The 24154-nt window shown below is 41.7% G+C and overlaps 1 protein-coding gene and 1 long non-coding RNA gene across 4 annotated transcripts in view; one reads left to right on the forward strand and one right to left on the reverse strand.

The window, feature by feature from the left end:
* The window catches only part of PLD1 (phospholipase D1), a 284231-nt gene extending 262025 nt beyond the window's left edge, over positions 1-22206 (forward strand). For 2 of the 3 annotated variants that reach the window (XR_009595050.1, XR_009595051.1), the window contains 2 exons: positions 2948-3093; positions 21615-22206. Coding sequence is in view for 1 of the 3 variants with exons in the window: in XM_060393699.1 (XP_060249682.1) it covers positions 2948-3043 (96 nt within the window). In the remaining 2 variants the exon portion in view is untranslated. Of the gene's footprint in view, positions 1-2947 lie in introns of all 3 variants that reach the window. The other variant, XM_060393699.1, reaches the window with a different exon arrangement.
* Positions 1-24154, reverse strand: part of LOC132657215 (uncharacterized) — a 108853-nt gene that overhangs the window by 29491 nt on the left and 55208 nt on the right. The gene's annotated exons all lie outside the window — the stretch shown is intronic.

A 24154-nucleotide genomic window follows, 5' to 3' on the forward strand; every position in this document is an offset into this window, starting at 1 on the left:
GCCATTCTAACTCTCTGGGCTCCAGCTTCCTCCCTGTAAAAGGGCACAGGACTGAATGACCTTTAAGGCTCAAATCTGTGACTGACAATTGTCCTGACAATTCAAATGCCTAACATTCTTACAAGAAAGTCTTAGTGTAAGAGAGGACCCCTATTAAAGTACACTGGGTTTATCTCTAAATTATGAGAAAAAAAAAAATGTTTACCCGAGTGTGGGAGTATATGGAAATTCAATCTTGCAAAGGCAATTAGGGATAAGATAAAATCTACGGGAAAATTAAATGAGCTAAAAAGATAGGTTGCAGCATTATTTGTAATAATAAAAAGTTGTAAATGGTATAAATAGCCAACAATTGTGGATTGAGACAAAAAAAAGTATGGTATAATTATATGATGAAATACCATGCAGGAAGTTAACAATGTGGAAAATAGATGAAGGATAGTTTATAACATATTTGTGAAAGCATTCTAGAATGAACAAGGTAAATTTTAAAATCATATGTATGTTTTATACATCATATTTTAGCTTCAGACATAGAGCATGATAGTATTTTGTCATAGAATGAACATTTTTAAATGAAATTATTTTGTCCTTTCTTACTTCAAAGGTAATACATGCTTATTTGTAAATGATTTCAAAAATTCAGATAAAACAAAAGAAAAATTATCTATAATTTGACCACCAGAGTTAACCCTGAGCTATCTTTGCAGTCTTTTTGCATTCTATTTTTAAAATAATAATAGTATCATATGTTTTTGTCACTTGCCTTTCCTTTGCTTGGGCTTCCCTGGTAGGTCAGATGGTAAAGAATCTGCCTACAATGCAGGAGACCTGGGTTCGATCCCTGAGTTGGGAAGATCCCTGAAGAAGGAAATGGCAACCCCTTCTAGTATTCTTGCCTGGAGAAGTCCATGGACAGAGAAACCTGGCGGGCTATAGTCCATGGGGTTTCACAGAGTCAGACATGACTGAAAGGCTTTCACTTTCACTTTTTTTTTTTTTTTTTCATTTTTTGCTTTCCTTGTCATTATAGTCCTCTGTAAAGGCATTCAATTGCATAACATTCCTTTGTATCTGCACTGGATCAAATTAGGGGAAAGTAAATAAACTTTTAAACAATGAAGAGTGCCAATTCACAGTTAGGAGCTTGGTGGACCTGAATGTTCTTCTCTTGAATCTCCCTCAGGGGGTAGCTTCAGTTATGTTGGGCTTGGCAGCTCCTATCACAGAATCATCAAATGGCAAGTTGAGTGGGGATCTTGGAAGTCAGGTAATGCAACCCATTTCTCTCTCTCTCTCCAGACATCCCCTTCCAACTAACCTTCCAACTAACCTATGACCTGGTGTACTTGGGCCGATCCACCCCGAGCAGGAGAACCATGTGGCCCTCCACTCCCCTCCAGCTCCCTCTCCCCTCCATCCCCAATGCATCTGGCTGACATGATGGGCCTGCCTGTTTCCCAAACCCTTTCTCCCCGATAGAGGTGGGGGGCCTCAGGGCCTTCTTGTCACCAGGTTCACGTGACACAGGCTCAGTCTCAGACGCTCTTCCCTCCGTGATTCACTGCCAAGTCCTGCTTCCCTGTCTGGGGACGTTATGACATCAGATTTATCTGGTTAAAGAGGGAGAAAAATGCTTACCAGCTCATTTTTCTACTGCGGGCACTCTGAAAAATCTTCTAAAGTTCTCACAGCGTCACCACCGGCATCAAAGCCTCAAAAAGCCCTCTAGGACACTCCTCTGATCAAGGCTACCAGCCTGAGTGAAATTCCAAAGAAGACAAAACTGCTTTGTTTCAGAAACGCCTCCCTCCGTGTCCATCTCCCATTTCAGACTCCATTTCCCAGTGCTCTCCTGGCAGAGGAATTTTCCCATCTGCTGGCAGTCGTAAAGATATCTGTGCGTGCATGCGTGCTAAGTCGATTCAGTCATGTCTCTCTCTTTGCAACCCCATGGACTCTAGCCTGCCAAGCTCCTCTGTCCATGGGATTCTCCAGGCAAGAATGCTGGAGTGGGTTGCCATTTCCTTCTCCAGGAGTTCTTCCCAACACAGGGATTGAACCCAGGTCTCTCACGTCTCCTGCATTAGCAGGAGGGCTCTTCACCACTAGTACCAATCCAAGATGTTGTCAGGGTAACTATGGGACCCCAGGTGTCTCCTGGGGCTGTTTGACTGAGGCACTTATAGGGCTTTCACCACAGGCTTTACCCCCTTCACTCACCCCTGAAGGGTTGAGGTAGAGCGGAAGCCAGAATTCAGGAAGCCTCAAGTGAGCCAAGCATGGTGCCCAGTGCTTTCTGTAGGTTTCTGCATTTATTCCTCACAGCACCATGCACTGCACATTGTTAATCCAATTTTAATACAGAAGAACTGGGACTTTAAGAGATTAAGTCATTGACAGAGGAGCAGAGGCAGGATTTGAACTCAAGGCTGCTGATTCTAATATTACATCACAATGTTGCCTTCCCATAAGATCAGTGCCTGTGCATTTGGTTACCCAGTCCGGTATTCTTAGGGATTCCCTGGTGGCTCAGACAGAAAAGAGTCTGCTTGCAGTTGCAGGAGACCTGAGTTCGATCTCTGAGTTGGGAAGATCCCCTCGAGTAGGAAATGGCAACCCACTCCAGTACTCTTGCCTGGAAAATCCCATGGCCAGAGGAGCCTGGTGGGCTACAGTCCATGGGGTTGTGAAGAGTCAGACAGGACTGAATGACTAAGCACACATGCTTTTTCAAAGAAAAACAGAATGTCGGAGCCCTAAATCAGTGTGCTTCTGCGCTCCAGCTCATAGGTTAATACAAATGTCTTTGCACACAGTAAACATTTCTGAATTTCTGCTCCAGACATCAGGAAGGCTGAAGGTTAAAAGGACAAGCAAAGTCTCCTCCAATTCACTAGTAATGACTCTAACTACTGCCTCTCCTGCTTCCCTTGTCCTTTTGCAGTTGCTTCCCTGGAGTCACAAAAGTGAGCCTGGAGCATTAGTTCTCAAAGTGTGTTCCTCGGACCAACAACAGCAGCATCTCCTGGGAATTTGCTAGGAATGCAGTTTCTGGGACTCTGCTCCACATTTGAATCAGAAGCTCCAAAGGTGGGGCCCACAATCTGTATTCTAACAAGCCCTCTGGGTGGTTCTGATGTGCTAAAGCTGAAGACTTACTGACCTAGAGAATGATTGGCATAGACCCTTGGCTCTAACCCCTCCTCCAATCAGCTGCCGAGCTCTATGGACGCTGCCTCTGCCTCCTAGCTTGTGTGCTTTGTCCTGACTCAGGCCCAGTGAGCTCTTGTCTGCCCTGTGACAGTGCCTCCCAGTAATTCACCTCTCATCCCTCACTGACTTCTAATCCCTGTTGCCCTCTGATATTGCTCTATCTCTCCACTCTGATGATGTCGTGTGGCTACTGGAATAAAATCCAAATTCCTTAGCTTGGTACTCAAGATCCTCCAAAATATGCACCAGACCTTTATTTTTAGTCTTATGTCCTACTTATCCTCCCCTTTATGTATCCTATACCCAAATGGTGCAAGAATGACTCCCTGTTTGCTACAGATTTATACTTTCTCACTGCTGTGACTTTGCTTATGCTGTTGGTCCCTCTGCCTGGAATTGCCTCCATTTATCCCCGTGTAGCTGTTAAGTTTCAGCCCACATGTCATCTCCTCCATAAAGTCTTTCTTCATCCTTCTAAATACTTCCCATTCTTTAAAAAAAAAAAAAATTGAAGGAATTTATTTAATTCCCTATAGAATTAAGTTAAAATTTTGTCCTTTTGCACTTTTAAGTTTTTTATTTAATTGAAATACATTTGACCTACAGCATTATGTTAGCTCCAGATGCACAGTATAGTAATTCGATATTTCTATACATTATATGATCTCCCTTCCTTCCTTTTGAATTCATAGAATTTATATTTACTTCTCTTATGGTGCTGATTAAATTATACTTTATGCCTCCTTGTGAAGGAGGCATATTTTATATGTTTTATATCGACCATACCTTATACTTTATATTTCCCTTCCAGGTGGTAAGAGGACAGAGTTGTGCTTTTTTCCATCTTGCATTTCCTACAGCACCCGCAGTGACAGAGCTTAATACATGGTTGTTGAATGAATGAATGAGTGAGTGAATGAATGCTGGATCCACAAAAATAAAATTGAAAGATTTTTCATCCCCTATTCTAAATAAGCCTATCAAAAATAATTGATATTGCTGTGTTTCTAACAAAATAGTGTCCATTTTATCTCCTCTAAAACTGGGCCAGTTAGTAAGATTACATTATAGCCCAAAGTTTTCAGGGTGATGGTGTGGGTAGAAACGGATTGTTCCCATAATATCTGTGGCTTGAGTAACAATACAGGAGAATGAAATGACAATTTTGTTACAGACCTTTGCCTTGAACAGCATAATGGATACCCAAGCCCCAGTAGGATCTCTGAGTAAGCAAAGGGAGAGTAAAGCAGCAATGACTCTCAAGGAAACAATTGCTGGAACCTTGGAAGTCCCCAGTCGAAGTTGCTGGCCTGGCTTCAATCCAAAGTTAGGAAAGAGATTTCTGCTCAGACAAAATTAGTTATGTAGATCATGTAATACTCCGCTCCATCTCGACAAGGCCTTGACTCATTGAAGACTTTCCTCCATAGGGGCTGGAAAATGTGACTAAGCACAATTTTGGGGGCCCTCAGCCATGGAGCACCAGCAACAGTGTTCTAAGCTCTGAACAAAAACCAGGGCAGAAACGATAACTCTGGGTCCCTGGCCTTACTGTTCAGTGGGAGGGGCTGTGACTGTGAGAAGCAGAAGTGTCTGGTGTTCTTCTAGGACTGTCATGACTCTGATGGGTTTTAAGTTTCCCTGAAAACCCAATTGTTAGAGAAGCAATCTCTCCTTTTGCCGGCTCTGGGCTTCTAGTTCTGTGTGGTTGCTTGACTTGCTTCCTCACGCTGACTCAACAATTGTTTGTTCTTGGAAAAGACTTCATCATCTTTCTAAATCTCACTTCAAGAGAGCATTAGGCAGAGGGCCTGTTCTCCCCAGCCTCCACTTGGGCAGAAGGAAGAATTTGGAAAGGACACCAGGTCACAGAGTCAAGCCTGGCTGGCGTGGCTCCACTTGAAGGAGAGTGGATGCTCTGCTTCCACCTCACTGAGCAGGATGTCTCCCCAGCCTTGAGCACCTCTTTCTGGCTGACATCTCAGCCCTGGCACTTTACTGTCATGCCTGGTGGCTTCAAGCGCTAAGTCTCTATGTGACTCTCCACTGTTCCTCCTTTGTCTTCTGCTGCATGAAGTTTCTTATAATAAGGCCCTAGATTCATTTTGTGTATATTGCTGAGAGTCTTTCCTGTGAATGTTTTGAGTTCCTAGACACTTGTTTTTAGCAGGATGCTTAACAGTCCCTCCTGTATCTCAAGATGATTTCCTAGGTGGGCTGACCACATTGGAGTTGGTGTCTCTAACTGTGAGGCAATTTTCAGCAGTGTCAAAAAGTGTTCTTGTAAGGATCTTTCTGGTGGTCCAGTGGTCAAGACTCTGCACTTCCAGTGCAGAGGATACAGGTTCAATCACTGGATGGAACTAAGACCCTGCATGCCGCATGGTGGGTTGCTGTTGTTCAGTCGCTCAGTCAGGTCCGACTCTTTGCGACCCCATGAATCGCAGCACGCCAGGCCTCCCTGTCCATCACCAACTCCCTGAGTTCACTCAAACTCACGTCCATTGAGTCAGTGATGCCATCCAGCCATCTCATCCTCTGTTGTCCCCTTCTCCTCCTGCCCCCAATCCCTCCCATCATCAGGGTCTTTTCCAATGAGTCAACTCTTCGCATGAGGTGGCCAAAGTATTGGAGTTTCAGCTTTAGCATCATTCCTTCCAAAGAACACCCAGGACTGGTCTCCTTTAGGATGGACTGGTTGGATCTCCTTGCAGTCCAAGGGACTCTCAAGAGTCTTCTCCAACACCACAGTTAAAAACATCAATTCTTTGGTGCTCAGCTTTCTTCACAGTCCAACTCTCACATCCATACATGACCACTGTAAAAACCATAGCCTTGACTAGACGGACCTTTGTTGGCAAAGTAATATCTCTGCTTTTCAATATACTATAACGTGTACTCACACACAAATATGTGTTAAAAGGATAGATATTAAGTATTAACAGTAGCTATCTCTAGTAAGTTTTGTGTTTTGATTTTTCTCTCCTGGTACATATTTTTATTTTCCAAAACTCTTACCATGAAGAGATTTTGTTTTGGTGATAAGCAAAGAGTAGTGCATATTTTCAATTTTCTAAATAAATAGGTCCTTGGGGAAAATAGTTTGCAGGAGGATCCCTAGATTGGTACCTACAGGGGTTTAGATACACAGCAGGATCCTCTGGTCTTAGCAATATGGTGTGAGTGAGCAGGAGCCGCTGGGGCTTTGCAAAAGCCCAACATGTGAGGCAGGTGGGACCTTGGCTTCATCTCTCTCCAGCCATGGTTGACACCAAAGGAGTGAGCCAGGTGGCAGGAAATCCTCAAGGCTCTGGCAGGCAGGCTTTCTGCCTCAGATTTCGCAACTGAAGCCGCAGGGTAGGAGGAGCAGTGGCCCCCACTCTGAGGAATGAGGTGCCATCAGAGGGCTGACTAGTGGTCCCCTACCTTCTCTCAGCCCCCTCTTTACTGTTCAGAGTGAGTTCTGCACCAATTTCAGCAAAGCTTTTAAGTATTAATGTTCTCTGAGTGCTAGGCCCATTTTGTAAACACCCAGTTTCAGACAAATTGCTTGTTTTCCAAGGCCTGACTAGATTCAGTGCTAGAATTTTGAAAGATGCCATTTACCTGGGCTCTTTGGGAAAGTTCACGTAATTGTGCTCCTGGCTCCTTTCTTTTCCATTCCTGCCTCTTGTTTCCACCCTAACCTGTTAAAAGGGTCAACCATGCTCATTTTTGTGACTACTCTATGGAAAGGCAACCATCAGTGTGGCTCCAATGCACATTCTAAGCAGAGGCAAAGAGCCCTGAACACACTGCACCCTTGAGAACTGCCTTGTGTGGCAGCCCTGGGGCGCTCCATGCCCTGAATCTGGGATGGGAGAGGCTGGAGCGGAGCAAGACCCACTACTCCCGGTACTGCTCCCACTTCTCCTCGGTCTTGTAGAATTCCTCAGTTTCTCTTCATCTTGCTGTCTCTTCATCGAGCAGATGGATATAACAAGGGAAATGTGTGTATGGGGTGCTCGTTCTCTTGCTGAGGCTCATGTTTTCTAGATGGGGCTGCACAATCTGTTTAAAGCTTGAGCCTGAACACATGGTCATTTAGCATAAACTTTTCATTTTATTTTTAACACCAAAGCACTTAATAACTCCTCGTTTCCTAATGTGTGCTCCCCGCAATAAAGACCACCTGTTTATAGTCCCAGGGCAAAATTCTTGGGTTGTGGGGATACACTGGCACTGCTCCCAAAGCTGCTTTAAAAATCTAGTGGTTCCAGGAATTCCCTGGTGGTCCAGTGGCTAAAACTCCTGGCTCCCAAAGCAGGGGGACAATTTTCAGTCCCTAGTCAGGGAACTAGATCCCACATGCCCCAACTAAGAGTTCACATGCCTCAATTAAAGATCCTGCATGCCACGACTGAGATTTGGCACAGCTAAAATTAATTAATTAATTAAAACTAAATTAATTAAAGAAATAAAATCTAGTGTTCTAAGTCAAATCTCAGAGGTTTGTTAGGAAATAATAATAGGAATAAAAAGTAGAGTATTTTTATTAATGGTGAATCTGAACAGACAGCTAGAAGTCATATCTAACATGTATGTGGCTAAGAATTTGAGACTCTGGTTCCACAGCTTAAGTCCAATAAAACTATAACCCAAGGCATTTTTTAGGAAGTATTGAATCTCTTCTCTTAATGGCTAAACTCTGTGGTCCCGACCAAATGTTCCCATCTCTGCCAAACTACTGAAAATCATATTACAAATAAATTAAATGACATAAGCCTCCTATCCTCCCTATGAGAGATTTCATAATATCTTGAAATGGAAATGTAATTTTAAGAGATGAGACTAGCATCATCTCAACTACATTTAAAAAGATATTCCTAAAAGCTTTGGCACATCAAAGAAAACCATCAACAAAATGAAAAGGAAAATAGGAAGAAATATCTGCAAATCACATATCTGATAAGGAGTTAATATTCAAAATATACACAGAACTCATAAATGGCAAAAACAAACAAAAAAAAAAACACCTGGTTTTTAAATGGGCAAAGGTTCTGAACAGACATTTATCCTAAGAAGACATATAGATGGTCAACAGGTACATGAAAAGATGCTCAACATCACTAATCACTAGAAAAATGCAAATCAAACCACAATGAGATACCACCTCAACCTGTCATACTGGCTATTATCAAAAGACAAGAGATACCAAGTTTTGGTGAGGATGAGGAGAAACAGGAAACCCCGTGCACTCTTGCTGGGAATGTAGATTGGTGCAGCCACTATGGAGAACCATGTGGAGCTACTAAAAAGTTAAAAATAGAACTACTATATGACCCAGCAATTCCACTTCTCAGTATTTATCCAAAGAAAATGTAAACACTAATTTGAAGATGTATGCACTCTATGTGCATTGCAGCATATTTTCAATAGTCAAGATATGGATACTTCTTGATGATGAATGGATAAAAAGAGGTGGTACATGAATACAAGGAATACTATTAAGCAAGAAAGAATTAAACCTTGCCATTTGCAATGGCATGGATGATCCTTGAAGGCACCATGCTAAGTGAAAAAAGTCAGTCAGAGAAAGACAAATATGTTATGATCTCACTTACATATAGAATCTAAAAGCAAAAAAAAAAAAAACAAAAAAACAACAACAACAACAAAAACACCTACTACCAATGAAAAACCAAGCTCATAGATAGAGAAAACAGATTGGTGGTTGCCAGAGATGGGGAGCAGGCAAAATGGGCAAAGAAAGTCAAAAGGTACAAACTTCCAATTATAAAATAATTAAGTCACAGGGATGTAACATAGCATCATAACTATAGCTAATAATACTATGTGTGTTAGTCACTCAGTCGTGTCTGACTCTTTATTATCCCACGGATAATATTACCCGCTAGGCTCCTCTGTCCATGGGATTCTCGAAGCAAGAATAGTGGAGTGGGTTGCCATTTCCTACTCCAGGGGATCTTCCTGACCCAGGGATTGAACCTGAGTCTTCTGTATTACAGGCAGATTCCTTATTATCTGAGTCGCTAAGGTAGCTCTAGTAATAATACTATATTGCATATTTAAAAGTTGCTAAGAGAGTGGATCTTAAAAGTCTTCATCCTAAGAAAAAAATTTTTGTAACCAAATAGGGTGACCCATATTAACTAGACTTATTATGGTGATCATTTTACAATAGGTACAAATATTGAATCATCATTCTATACACGTGAAATACAATGTTAAATGTCAATTATGCCTCAATTTTTAAAAAAGATATTAGTATGCACAGGAAAATTCTCCAGAAAAATGTGCTAAAATGAAACCTTTAGGTAGTGAGGTTGTGGGTGATTATTTGCTCCCTTTGTTCTCCACAGTGAGTAGACTTTACCTTCATGATCAGGAAGAAGATTAACCATTTCAGAAAGGAACGTTGAAGGCTAAGCCACATTCCTATGGGACTCATGGAATCAGCTCGGTTTTAATCTGCAGTTGGGTCCTTTTTAACAATTGCCTCAGTTATCTGTTTGGCCAACAGATCTTTGAGGACACACAACTGCCTGGGTCGTGTTTAAGAGAAATATGTTTTTTCAGCTACAAAAGAAAATTCCAAGTTGTCAGGGGGGGCCAAGCTTATAAAAAGAAAGCTTTTGAGAAAGAAGCCATTTTCTCCACCCTTCATGCATTCCACCCCATGACCAGTACTGCGTTAATGACAGAACTCCTGTGTGCAAACGTGTGTGGGTAAGTTTCTACAATACAGGGTTGCATTGTACAAAGAGCCTGTGTTCCGGAGGCCCACAGCAGCTGTGTGCCCTCGGGTCAGCATGAACAGATTCCCCTGCAGAAAGAGAGCCCCCCAGAGAGCTCAACGAAAGCTACTCAACTAGGAAAGCATGCAGTAAGAGCTGGAAGTTTAGAGATCTACAGAAGGTAGCTCTAGAAACCGTTTAGAGTATTCAAAGCCTACTTTAAGAACCCCTCTCTAACTTAAATCTGGTTGGAGGGTTGAGGGGGAGAAATTCTCCCATTGCATTTACCTACCTTTTCTTTCCCATCTATCTCTCTTTCCTCCATCACTGATTCACAACTTCCTGTTGACAAGAGCTCCTTTGCCCTGTGGGTGATTTTTCCTTTGTTCTTATTTTAATTGCTAAGTCCTGTCCAATTCTTTTGCAATCCTATGGATTATAGGTGTCAGCTTCCTAAGTCCATTGGGATTCTCCAGGCAAGAATACTGGAGGGGGTTGCCATTTTCTTCTCCAGGGGATCTTCCTGACCCAGGGGTCAAACCCACATCTCCTGCATTGCAGGCAGATTCTTTACCACTGAGCCACTTGGAAAGCCTGATTTTTCTCTTGCTGACCTCTAAGAGTCGAGGAAAGGGTGGCCCAGTGGGTAAGACTCCACGCTTCCAATGCAGGAGCTTGGGTTCGATCCCTAGTTGGGGAATTAAGATCCCATATATGCATGGTCAAAAAAAAAAGAGGAGTCTAGGAGAGAGAACCAGAAAGTAAATCACAGAACTAAGCTATGTGCTATCATTTGCTGTGTACAAGGAGATAGAAGAGGCTAATTCTGTGACTGCCATGGACAGTGTGACTGTCAGGAATCTACAGGAAGAGGGCTAGGAGGTTATATCACCAGCTCACCAATGGAAGACTCTGGAAAACACTCCAAAGTTCAGAGTTCTGAATTCTTCTCCTGCCTGACTGTTGAGTCTTATCAACCTCCAACGACTCAGATTCTCTGGTGATCAGGGCTGGAAGCAGTATCAGAGATCATGTTACCTAAGGATTGCCACCTCAGATGCCTACAGAGGTCTGGAAAGTGACAAAAATGAGTGAGGAACACTTGGTAAAAGGTCACAAGGAATGGTGGGGGCTGAGGCAAACCGGAAATATAGGCATTTACAAAAACACTGTGTGGGCACAAAACAGGGCTGCTAGCCAACATCGTCACGCAGGCTGCTCATGTGTGACATATGGCTCCAAACTAATTTTGTGTATGAAGAAATAAAGGTTCAGAGAGGTGAAGTGACTCACTCCAGGTCACACAGCCTCGCAGCGGTGGAGCCGGTCCTGACAGCCCAGTCTGAACTTTGTGCCGGGACTCTCCCCACCCCACCATACAACCCCTTAACCTGCCCCTTGGCTGAAGCTGGATCACCCAACGGTATACCTCTCTCCTCCAGTGAAAGCTGATATCAGGCATTTTAGTGAGACTCAGGGACCTTTTTCCTATAACTCCACATTCCCATTTTACCTAAGAGGTCAAACCAGTTGCAAATGCCACCATCAGTTATAGCTTTCCCACACCCTGAATTTCTTCCTTGCACAGCATGCGAAGTGTTTTCTTTTGTTGGGTTTCCCTCTGGGTACAATTTGAGAACTGGTTGCTCCTCATTCCAAGGCTTCAGGCAACAAACCTACAGTTTAGGTCTAAAACTTCTGAGTAAGATATTCTGAGCATTGGTGCAAGTTTTGTTGGAAGTTGACTTTAAATTTGTCCTTAAAATGTTGGGGAAATTAATTACTAGTTGTAAAGCACTCTGAAAATTAGGGATGAAAGGATCCATGGATCTACAAAATATTATTATAATTAATGAATGCCTATCAATAAACTATGATTAAGAATAATGGGTGTTCTTCACAGGTTATCAAGCTGAGGGATCTTTCACACGGGTACTTGTAGTACCATCTGTTTCGCCAGAAATATTCTCTTTGTAATTTGCTCATGAGAGTGTTGGTTCAGTGTGAAAAGGTACATTTTGTGCTTTGAAGAGAATATTACTGATATTTTTATACACCATGAGTTAGCAACGATGGATACTACCCTTAATTTCCATTTATAATTACTGTTGGGAAAACTTTTCAAATATTCTCAAGCTTTGTTTCAAGGAGAATCTTGTCAGATATTATATATGTTTAGGTTTCCTCCCCCGACTCCTCCTCCATCTAAGAACTCAATGTCTTTTTGGCTTTTCAAATTGGAGAGATTCTTTTTGGGTTTAATTTATTCATTTTTAATTGAAGGATAATTGTATTACAATATTGTATTGCTTTCTACCATACATCAACATGAATCAGCTATAGGGTATAAATAGCAAACACCAGAGCTCAGGGTCTACACATCGCAAATGCTCAATAAATATTTGATGAGTGAGTGAGTGAGTGAGTGAGTGACAGGCAGGCCACGGTTGCCTGAGTCCTTTTTGGGAGTTCGGATGATGTTAGCACTCGGAGTTGTGAGGCTATCTTAGTTCTTTGCGTAAATGGACAGATTGTCTCCTGGCTGGAATCCTTCATTTCTGAAGCTTGGTTTGGATTTCCAGTCCATCGATCAAGCCCATTTAGTGACTGGTAGTGGTATCCCTGCTCAGTGATGATAAAGACTGGCTTGATGATAAAGACTGGCTTCATTACTTCATTTGTTTGTGGATCATTTATAAAAATTCCAAAGTTACGGGGCTTGGAACAGAACAAAGCAATTGCGGTGATTCCCCTGAGTCTCACAAACCACACAGGTGCTGCTTTGAAACAGACATACTTAGGTTCAAATTCTAGACAATAATAATGGCAAATATTTAAGCAGTGATTACATTATGCTTAGTACTATGCTAAGCACTTTGCATGGATTATCTCATTTATTTCTCATGATTACCCTAATGAAGACAGTACTATAATTATGCCCATATTAAGTTGAGAAATAAGAGGCAGAGAAGTAAAGTAATTTATCCTAAACAACACTGGTAGGTAGCAGAGCTAGGATCTGGGCTCTGATCTATCTGATTCTAGGGTCTGACCTCTTAATTCCTATAATTGCCTCTCATCAATCACAGCTTTGCCACTTATTACCTCTGTAACTTAAAGGAGTCCTTTGACTTCTCTAAGACTTGGCTATCTCATTTTTTAAATGAATATTGTCACAGCCACTTTTCAAAGTGTGTACCTGAGCATCAGCCTCTTCTTTATTCCTCTCTCTCAATCTAATAATAAGGTTCAAAGAAGGCTGTTCTTTTCTCACAGTGCTTACTTGTGACCCCACTGATAGGCAAAAAGGTGAGCCCATGATCCCAAAAGGCTAAGTCTGGGTGGTCTATCTCTTTGGCCATAGTTGTTTTGTCAGGGGGTGGACACTGGACTCTAGTCAGGTATTTTTTAACCTGGCACCAGAGAAGGTGAGCTTCAGCCCCTTGATAGTGATAAAACAGAGAGATGGGAGCCTGACTGTGCTTCAGGTTCCCATCTGCAATGCTGCAATAGCAGAAAGAGTATCAGACAGAATGAAGCCAGTGCAGAAAGAGTATCAGACAGAATGAAGCCAGTGTAAAGACTGAAGCAGAAGGGATTAGGTGGAGAAAAAAGCCCAGGTTTAAACACACCCAAGTCCTAGCAGCTCCCCTGCCACTTCTCCAGCATAGCTACAGAACCAACAAATCCTCACTTATACCTAAGCTAATTTGAGTTATGTTTTCAGTTACTGACACTAAAATAAAGAGAACCCTGTCAAGTACACCATTGCATTGGATATATATAAGCCTAAATGAGCACATGTAGGGAAACCCATTTATGAAGAGTCCAGATTTCAGACATACCATTAGTGGGCTTACAAGGAAGCTTGGGTAAGTTGTATCAGTACTGGGAATGGTGTCTCCTGGAAATCACAGTACCTAACATTTGCAATCAAGTGCCACAGATATTGGAGAAGGCAATGAAAATCCACTCCAGTACTCTTGCCTGGCAAATCCCATGGACAGAGGAACCTGGTAGGCTGCAGTCCATGGGGTCGCTAGGAGTTGGACACGACAGAGTGACTTCACTTTCACTTTTCACTTTCATGCATTGGAGAAGGAAATGGCAACCCACTCCAGTGTTCTTGCCTGTAGGATCCCACGGACGGGGGAGCCTGGTGGGCTGCTGTCTATGGGGTCGCACAGAGTCGGACACAACTAAAGCGACTTAGCAGCCATAGATATGATCATTACATCACCCAAAACTTGAAACCTGGCCCATCTCCTTCCAGTGCAAACTTATTGCTAATTACAAGCCTTTGGAATCTTGGCTTTTACCAGTAGTTATATTTTGCTAAAGAGCTAGCACCAAGTATCAGAGAGAAAATTAAACATAAGCAAAATTCTCAAAAGCAAAAATGACAGAAAGGATGGAATTAGAAGAAAAAAACAATAAAAGAGTTGTTGGAAATATGCTCCATGTGCTCAAGAATGTAAAGAAAAATATGAATACAATGATAACAGGAATAAAAGAAAATTTAAAAGACCAAGTTGGAGCATCTAGAGATGAAAAATGCAATATTTTAAATAAAAATACACTGGGTAGAATTAGATGCAGATTAGGTATTATAAAATAAAATATTGGTGACCATGAAGAACTAAGGACAAATTATCCAAAATAAACCACAGAGAAAAAGATTTTTTGAAAAAGAACAGAGATTTTGAAAAAATGTCAAGCAGCCTAGCATATGGTAACTGGAGTTCTAAGAGGAAAGGAGAGCATGAAAACATATTTAAGGAAATCATGATTGAAAACCCCTACAATTTAATAAAAGTGGTGATTTTATGGATGTGAGAATCTCAACAAACTTCAAATAAAATAAACAGAAAGAAAATAACATAATGAAAAAGAGCAGCCAAATAAAAACAGCAGGATATAAGAACACATTTCTTGTCAGAAACGATGAGCCAAAAGACAATGGAGGGACACCTTTAAAGCACTGAAAGAAAACACAACAGTCAACCTAGAATTTTATATTCACTGAAAATGTCTTTCAAAAACAAGGCAAATGCGAGATCTTTCAGAGAAACAAAAGCCAGCAGACCTCCACTATAAGAAATCTTAAAGGATGTTCTTCAAGGAGAGTGGTAGGAAGGTGGAAATTTGGCATCACAAAGGAATAGAGCACATTGGAAATGGGAGCTAACTGGGTCATATAAAAAACATTTCAATTTTTCATTTTTTAATTGTAAAGTTTATACAATATGTAAAGTAAAAATGAATGACATCAAGAAGCAGATGAAAAATTTTATATTATACATAAAGTTGAAGGTAGATTATAGTAAACTAAAGATGTATAATATAAATCCTAGTTCAGTTCAGTCACTCAGTCATGTCCTACTCTTTGTGACCCCATGGACTGCAGCACGTCAGGCCTCCCTGTCCATCACCAACTCCCAGAGTCCACCCAAACCCATGTCCATTGAGTCGGTGATGCCATCCACCCATCTTGTCCTCTGTTGTCCCCTTCTCCTCCTGCCCTAAATCTTTCCCAGCATCAGAGTCTTTCCCAAATAAATCCTAGAGCAATGGATAAAAATAAAGAATAAAAATTACAATAAAAAACTAAAGAAGTACTGATAATAAACCGATTGTAAAGCTAAAATGGGAACATAAAACAAGTAAAATAAACAAGTAGAAGAAGAAAGGAAACAAAGAACATATGGGAAAAATAGAAAATAAAGAGCAATATGGTGATTTTAAATTTAACTATATAAATTACAGGTGGCAAGAACACATAGAAGAACTGTACAAAAAGATCTTCACAACCTAGATGATAGTGATGGTATGATCACTCACCTAGAGCCAGACATCCTGGAATGTGGAGTCAAGTGGGCCTTAGGAAGCATCACTACAAACAAAGCTAGTGGAGGTGATGGAATTCCAATTGAGCTATTTCAAATCCTGAAAGATGATGCTGTGAAAGTGCTGCACTCAATATGTCAGCAAATTTGGAAAACTCAGCAGTGGCCACAGGACTGGAAATGGTCAGTTTTCATTCCAATCCCAAAGAAAGGTAATGCCAAAGAATGCTCAAACTACTGCACAATTGCACTCATCTCACATGCTAGTAAAGTAATGCTCAAAATTCTCCAAGCCAGGCTTCAGCAGTATGTGAACCATGAACTTCCAGATGTTCAAGTTGGATTTAGAAAAGACAGAGGAACCAGAGATCAAATTGCCAACATCCACTGGATCATGGAAAAAGCAAGAGAGTTCCAGAAAAACATCTATTTCTGCTTTATTGACTATGCCAAAGCCTTTGACTGTGTGGATCACAATAAACTGTGGAAAATTCTTCAAGAGATGGGAATACCAGACCACCTGACCTGCCTCTTTAGAAATCTGTATGCAGGTCAGGAAGCAACAGTTAGAACTGGACATGGAACAACAGACTGGTTCCAAATCAAGAAAGGAGTACATCAAGGCTGTATATTGTCACCCTTATTTAACTTGTATTTAACTTGTATTTAACTTTTATTAAATATTTAACTTATATTCAGAGTACATCCAGAGAAATGCTGGGCTGGAGGAAGCACAAGCTGGAATTAAGATTGCTGGGAGAAATATCAAGAACCTCAGATATGCAGATGACACCACCCTTATGGCAGAAAGTGAAGAAGAACTAAAGAGCCTCTTGATCAAAGTGAAAAGGAGAGTGAAAAAGTTGGCCTAAAGCTCAACATTCAGAAAACAAAGATCGTGACATCTGGTCCCATCACTTCATGGCAAATAGACGGGGAAACAGTGGAAACAGTGGCTGACTTTATTTTGGGGGGCTCCAAAGTCACTGCAGATGGTGACTGCAGCCATGAAATTAAAAGGCGCTTGCTCCTTGGAACAAAAGTTATGACCAACCTAGACAGCATATTAAAAAGCAGAGACATTACTTTGTCAACAAATGTCCGTCTAGTCAAGGCTATGGTATTTCCAGTAGTCATGTATGGATGTAAGAGTTGGACTATAAAGAAAGCTGAGTGCTAAAGAATTGATGCTTTTGAACTGTGGTGTTGGAGAAGGGTTTTTAGAGTCCCTTGGACTGCAAGGAGATCCAAGCAATCCATCCTAAAGGAGACCAGTCCTGGGTGTTCATTGGAAGGACTGATGTTGAAGCTGAAACTCCAATACTTCGGCCACCTGATGTGAAGAGCTGTCTCATTGGAAAAGACCCTGATGCTGGGAAAGACTGAAGGCAGGAGGAGAAGGGGACGATGGAGGATGAGATGGTAGGATGGCATCACTGACTCAATGGACATGAGTTTGGGTAAACTCTGGGAGTTGGTGATGGATAGGGAGGCCTGGCGTGCTGCAGTCCATGGGGTTGCAAAGAGTTGGACATGACTGAGCGACTGAACTGAACTGAACTGATATCAATTACTTGAGATGGTTAGATAGCATCACCAACTCAATGGACCTGAATTTGAGCAAACTCCAGGAGATAATGGAGGACAGAGGAGTCTAGCGTGCTGCAATCCATGGGGTCACAAAGAGTTGGATAACACTTAGAGATGCAACAACAATGACAACAACAATATCATTATATCAGATATAGTCCAAGCATTCCAATTAAAAGACAGAGATTAACAGCTTGGGAAGGAAAATAAGAACGACTCTATATTATCTAGAAGAAGCATCCTTTAACTAAAACAACTCAGCTAGACTGAAGGAAGAGGTAACAAAACACAGCTTTGCAAATAATAATAAAAGGAAAACTAGAGCGATAATATTAATATCAAACAAAGTAGACTTCAGAACAGGATATATTACTGAAGATGAAAAGGAACATTATATAGTTAGAAAGAGATTAATTCATCAAGGTATCATGACAACCCTTAACTTGTACACACCTAATAACAGAACTCCAAAATACCTGAGACAAAAACTGAAAGGACTGAAAAAAGAAACAAAAGCTCAATTATATTTGGAAACTTCAATATGCCTCCTTTGGGAACTGATTGAACAAGTTGGCAAAAATCAGTAAGTACAGAGAAGAGTTGAGCAGCACAATTCCCTTGATATAATTGAGTTGGTTTTCAGAATCAGACTCTAATGATAGACTTCTGAAATTGGTTCACTCACTAGCCAGAGGACAATGACCTCCTCACTAGTGGTAGGTATTGATAGTTCCTGAAATGCCATAACAAAGCAATGGCTAAAGCTTTCACCTTTAGAAAGTAGGGATGACATAAATGGGGAAGGGTACACACTAGCTTGGAAAATGTCTCTGACAATTTCCAGGGTCGGAGGGGAAAGAACTCTAAAGACTGTGAAACGGGGTGGTCAATTTAAAGCAAAGCATGAGACCTGGACAGCACATAAAGAGACCCTTATTTATTTCTCCAGAGGTATGGCAGGAGCTGAATGCCAGGCATAATAATTAATTGTAAGAGAGGTAGAATTTAGGGAAGCTGAATCCTCAGGCAGGCAAGTCTATGTCAAAGTTAGAACCACTCTGTTTGTGAACCGAATCAGCACATGCCTCAGCATCTTATACAAAATCCTTCCCACATTCAGTTGCTTTCAAGAATTGGCCTATAACACAAATCCTGAGATGGGCCTGGCCAAGGCTGTAGTGGACAAATGACCATGACTATACCAAGTCCAAGAAGTCTACAGTTTTCCCCTGAGAACCCAGCTCTATTACCTCCCTCAGTCCAGCAGCCAAGGGTTTGCCCTGTGGTCAGGGAGGAACAAGCACTTGGAGCAACTCCTCTCAGTTGACCTCATGTCCCTAACGGCGTCATTTGAGAGGATAGGTGATCTTCTGAATGCAGTTCATTTCTTTCTAGGAGCGTGCTTCTAGACATAGTAGAGTAGCTGCAGGCAATTTCTGTTGCACACTCAGGGTTGAACTTCAGAGAGGGGAGAAGCAAAATTATTTCCCTAGAGGAAAATTCAAATGTACTGGAGAAAAAGTCATGGGAATTTCCATATGTATGGGTCTGGAAACATCTTGCTAGTATTGGTCAGTTCAGCAGAAATTCCTTTTGCTTATGGTTGGAGGGGGTTAGTGCAATAAGGAGATTCTAGTACATAAAGATGTTCAGAAGGTCATTTAGTGTATTTCAGAGCTCCCATTTTATTGCAGCACTTCCAAACCATACTCCAGTTACTTAAGTCTCCTATATTTTCTTTCAAATCATCAGTAAACAGTTGGGCTGGTCTCATCTCTTCTAGGAAAAGAAGGAGAAAAAACTAGCATGAAGACAGACATATAGACATCAAGAAAGACAACCAGCAACTACAAGAACTACAAATCCTGTCTAATCACACAAACTGGTTTGCCAGGTGGCTCTGGAGCCAGCTACACTTGCGCACACTTTTGTTGGATTGCATCACCTGTTTCAGATGCTCTGGCCTTGGGAGATCCTCTCCCACAGGGAGGCGTTCTGTGATGAGAAGAACACGAGCAGGAGTAGCTAAGCAAGGTGACTCAGGTTCTGGATTGCTGCATGTTGAACAGTCAAGCCCTGTCACTGGAGGCGAGCGGCTGAGCCCTCAGAACAGACAGAACCAGCCCCTGTGGCAGGGTTGGTAGACGGGTCGAGCCGCCCTGGCTTCAGACAGGTCTTCCAGCCACAAACCTGCTTCTTGAGGTGGCTCTCCTAGCTGTGAAACTATGATTTTTATTTTTGTATTTGGCCATTTGCATGCTTTTCATTTATTCTGCCTTAGCTTCTATTAGTCCCTGATTAACCCCCTCTCCCTGCCCTGCCCTTGCCTCTCTGCCCTCCAACTCTCCCCGCACAATGATGTATTTCCCATACCCATGCCCCTCAAGCCTATTAGGACTGCTTGCCAGATTCTTAAGGATGTCTCATTTTCTTACATGGCACTCAAGGCCTTTTCCAAACACAACCAATTAAGTTCCCACTCTCCTCTCCCACCTAATCTCACCCCTCTTATACATTTGGCAAGGCTGCAATAGACATTAGAAGCCCAAGTCAGAACATTTTCTTACCCAAGTAAAAGAAAAATTGTGAGTCTATTGGCAGAGAATATTTTCAATCTGTATAATACTAGAACAGTCTAGGTCTTATGGTATAATTTCTCCTTTCCATCTCTTGCCTGCCTCTGTGTCACTGTTCTTTCTGCCTAGAAGCACTTTTGACTTCCTCAGTTTCCCAACTCTGATTTCCCAGCTTGTTGATAGTCTATGCGTCTGTTCAGTCCTAGGTTAAATTCACCCCCTCCATTTCACAGTTTAAATTAATTTCTCTCCTTTCTGTGCCGTCTGCTGCTGCTGCTGCTAAGTCGCTTCAGTCGTGTCTGACTCTTTGTGACCCTGTGGACTACAGCCCACCAGGCTCCCCCGTCCCTGGGATTCTCCAGGCAAGAACACTGGAGTGGGTGCCATCACCTTCACCTCTGTGCCATCTAGTCATTTAAAAATCCTTCCCATATTTTCTCTTTATTAAAGAAGAATGTGTGTGTTTTATTCACATTTATGTTTCCCTTTAACATCTGGCTAAAAAAAAACTTCCTTGAGCTTCTGGTTATGTAACCAGCTCTCTCATTACCTCATCTGGATCTCACAACAAACTTCTCATACATTATTACCATTTTTCCACTGAGGAAATTGCATCTCATAGTGGTTAAGCAATGCATCCAGATTCTCACAGTTCATAAGCCGTGGGTCTGGGTTTCAAACCGAGTTATCTGTGGCATCGGAGCTCAGCACACACAGGAAGTGTTCAAAACACAGTCTTTTCAAAAACTGAATTGACTCAGGTACAGCAAGAGATAAGGAAACCACTCTTTAAAAGAAGCTAACACTGTAGAGATTAGCGACCCTCAATATTTTTTCTTCATAACAAGGGAGATACCAAATAATTGATTAGATTTCAAAGATCATTGTGGATGAAGTATGAAGGACATAAATACGAGCAGAATAAAAAATTCAAAACAAAAGGACCACGAAAACACTTTTTTCAAAATATATTTCCTCTCTCCTTTATCAGAGATGAACATGTTCCTTTTTGCTGCTGGCTGAGTAGTTGCTTGGACATCCTGATACATAAAACGCCAAGATAGCAATGCTTGCTGTTTCAAGAGATGTCAGCAGAGTGCAGGCCATAGGGGACTGCGGAGGACACTGAGTTCACTCCCCAGGCCACTCACTCACCCTCCATGCCACTGACCCACCCCCAGTGAAAGGTATCACCTTGACACAAGGTGAAGGTCAACAGATGAATTCACCAGGGATGACCAGACAACAAAACTGACACCACTCTACTGGAAGTACACTGAAAAGAAGGCTGATTGTGAAAACACAGCGAGCTTAAGTGTTCTTGGAAAATGTTCTCGGTCTCCTCTTGGTGCAGGAAAGGGCCCAGCCTGGTTTCATAGGCAGGGACCAACATGCGGAGTGGTATCATAATTATTACTGCCATTAATATTAATGTATGGATCCCACTTCTATCAACTTATCTTGATGACTTTATAATGGGTTCCTTGCAGGTCTGACTTGTCTCAGGCTTCCAGAATAAAACTGCTTCATCAAATTTGGACTTTCTTGATGAGACGCCTCTGGCTTCATCACGTGATCAGTTTTCATAGAGTTGAAAGCCGGCTGCTATTCCATTTTAATTTCTTTTTCCTTTCTCCTCTCGCCCTCAGGGATTTTGGATAAAAGAGTTTATTAGCTGAGTTCACTGGCTTGTCTCCGCAAAGCCTGAAACTATACTTCAAACTCAGCCAAGGCCCTTCCTTTGAGAGTGTGCCAGCTACGGAAGCCAGACAAGCAGGTGCAAACTGTTTGTTCCAGCCAGCCTTCCTGCTCAAGAACATCCCACCAGGCCAGCAAGAGACTCACGACAGCAGAAAACACTAGCGAGTGCCCATCCTTGTAGTCCATACGCAATTCCACAGTCCAGTTTCCACACACCTAAAATCCAAAAGGCTCTGAAAAACAAGTTTTTGCTGTGCTTACAAATCTTTAGCAATCTCAGTCGGTAAAATCTGACTGACATGAATGGGAATAAAGTTATTTATAATCTTTGTTTCATTTAATATGAATATTGATACATTGTGCTGCAAAAAATTAATGTATTTAATTATAAGATATTCCCTGCATGTATGTCTGTGTGTGTGTGTATCTGAAATAACTCTAAATGTCAAGGCATGTACAACCCCAGAGATTGGAGACAAGGAATTGTATGCCCATAATATAAAAACACAATAAAAATCCCTGTTTAATAATGAAGGAAAACTTTGACTCCATCTTGACTTTCATGAATTTCTATGTGTCTCTATTAGTGAGTTGGAACTTCCTTGTTGGCCTAACAAAAGGTACTTTACTGTCACAGAAACAGTCTTAGACTGTGAGCTGGGAGGCCTAAAAGAAATTATTTACCCTCTCTGAACCTCAGTTTCCTCATCAGTGAAATGAGGATGAAAATTCCAGTTCTAATTTCTTTGAGGGAAGGTTTGAGACTCAAATTAAAAAAATATATATACATGCTCCATTGTTCATCTAGGTCCAACCTTACCACCATCAATTTTTGAGTCTTGATGCCCTCTCACTCTTCAATCACATTGGATAAGTATGGAAGACCAAACCTAGGCAAATTTATAATTATATATGTGTGTGAGTTCAAAGGCATGTGTACACACCTGCTTAGATTGCATTAAGGTTAAAATATTGCCAAACAAGACCTTCTGGTACTTTGATTAATAAAAACCTTTGGGACTTCCCTGGCGGTACAGTGGGTAAGAATCTGCCTGCCAAGGTAGGGGGCAGAGGTTCCATCCTTGGTCTGAGAAGGTTCCACATGCTGCAGGGCAACTAAGCCTGTGTACCACAAGTACTGAGCCTGAGCGCCCTAGAGTCCATGCTCCACGACAAGAGAAAGCCACTGTAATGAGAAGCCGGAGCATTGCAACAAAGAGTAACCTCCACTTGCCTAGAGAAAGCCTGTGCTCAGCAGCGAAGAAATTAAAATAAATTTTAAATTAAAAAAATAAATAAATATCTTTGGTAACACCAATGTGTTTTTTAAAAAATGTTTTTTTCCACTTTGAAAACAGAGCAAGACTGAGTGAAAGAGTTTATGCAACACAGCTGTGTATGGCGATTAATCTTAAGTGATTTGTATTGGTGGATCAAAGGAATACCCACAAGTAGGCAGATAAGATCCTAGTCGCAGGCTGGAACTGGAGGAAGCAGAAACCAGCCCAACAAAACCAGATATAAAAAATAGAGAAGATACAGAGCAAAGAGCAGGGAGTCTAGAACCCCTTAGGGCTTTTGGCTGATGTACATTTGCTTTTCATGTGGCAAATTACTCTCCGTTTTCAGAGCTTCAAAATATACACCTGTGGAACATATGTATGAGTTAGGTACCTTGAATAAGGACCTCAGAGAGGCCTAGAATTAAGCAAAAGGATGAAAATAACAATTTTCAATTTACTGACTGCCTATTCATAATCCTCATACCATTTCTATGCAATAAGTATGGTTATCACTCTCATGCATCCTATTTATTGCTGTTTAACGAACCACCCCACAAGTCAGTGGCTTAAAATAATAATTCCTTATTATTCTTTATAGTTCTGTGGGATAACAGAGCTCAGCCGAGCAGCTGACTTTCAAGATTTTCTTCAGTCACTATAGGAAGTGACTGGAGCCGGAGACACCTGATGACTCCATGGTGGTGGGCATCCTGATGGCTTCTGCACTCGTGTCTGCCTCCTTAGCTGGGATAGCTGGAACATCTGGGGTCTGGCTAGGCTTTTCTTCTCTCTCTGGGTCTTCTCCCCAGGCTAGTTTGGGCTTCCTCCAAGCATGGCAACCTCCGAGTAGTTGGATACCCTGTATGGCAACATTCTTCCCATCCAGGGGAAGTTCCAAGGGAACGAAGTGGAAGCTGCAAAGTTTCTCATGGTCTAGCCTCAGAAGTCATGCTGTGTCTCTTCCATGAATTCTATTGGTCAGAAGTGAGTTACAGGATCAATCCAGATTCAAAGAGAGGGGTGTTTATACAAAGGTGTCAATAGAAAGCCGTGTGACTCAATGAGGGACCATCTTAGGAGACTAGCAAATAGAAAACAAATACAAATATAAATATCTATAACAAACCATGTTATAAATGAGAAAATTAAGGTTTGCAAGGTTAAGTTACTTGTTCAAGATCTAATACCTTGTAGGTAGTCAAGGT

The sequence above is a fragment of the Ovis aries genome, chromosome 1, assembly GCF_016772045.2.
Source record: "Ovis aries strain OAR_USU_Benz2616 breed Rambouillet chromosome 1, ARS-UI_Ramb_v3.0, whole genome shotgun sequence".
NCBI classification, from domain to species: domain Eukaryota; kingdom Metazoa; phylum Chordata; class Mammalia; order Artiodactyla; family Bovidae; genus Ovis; species Ovis aries.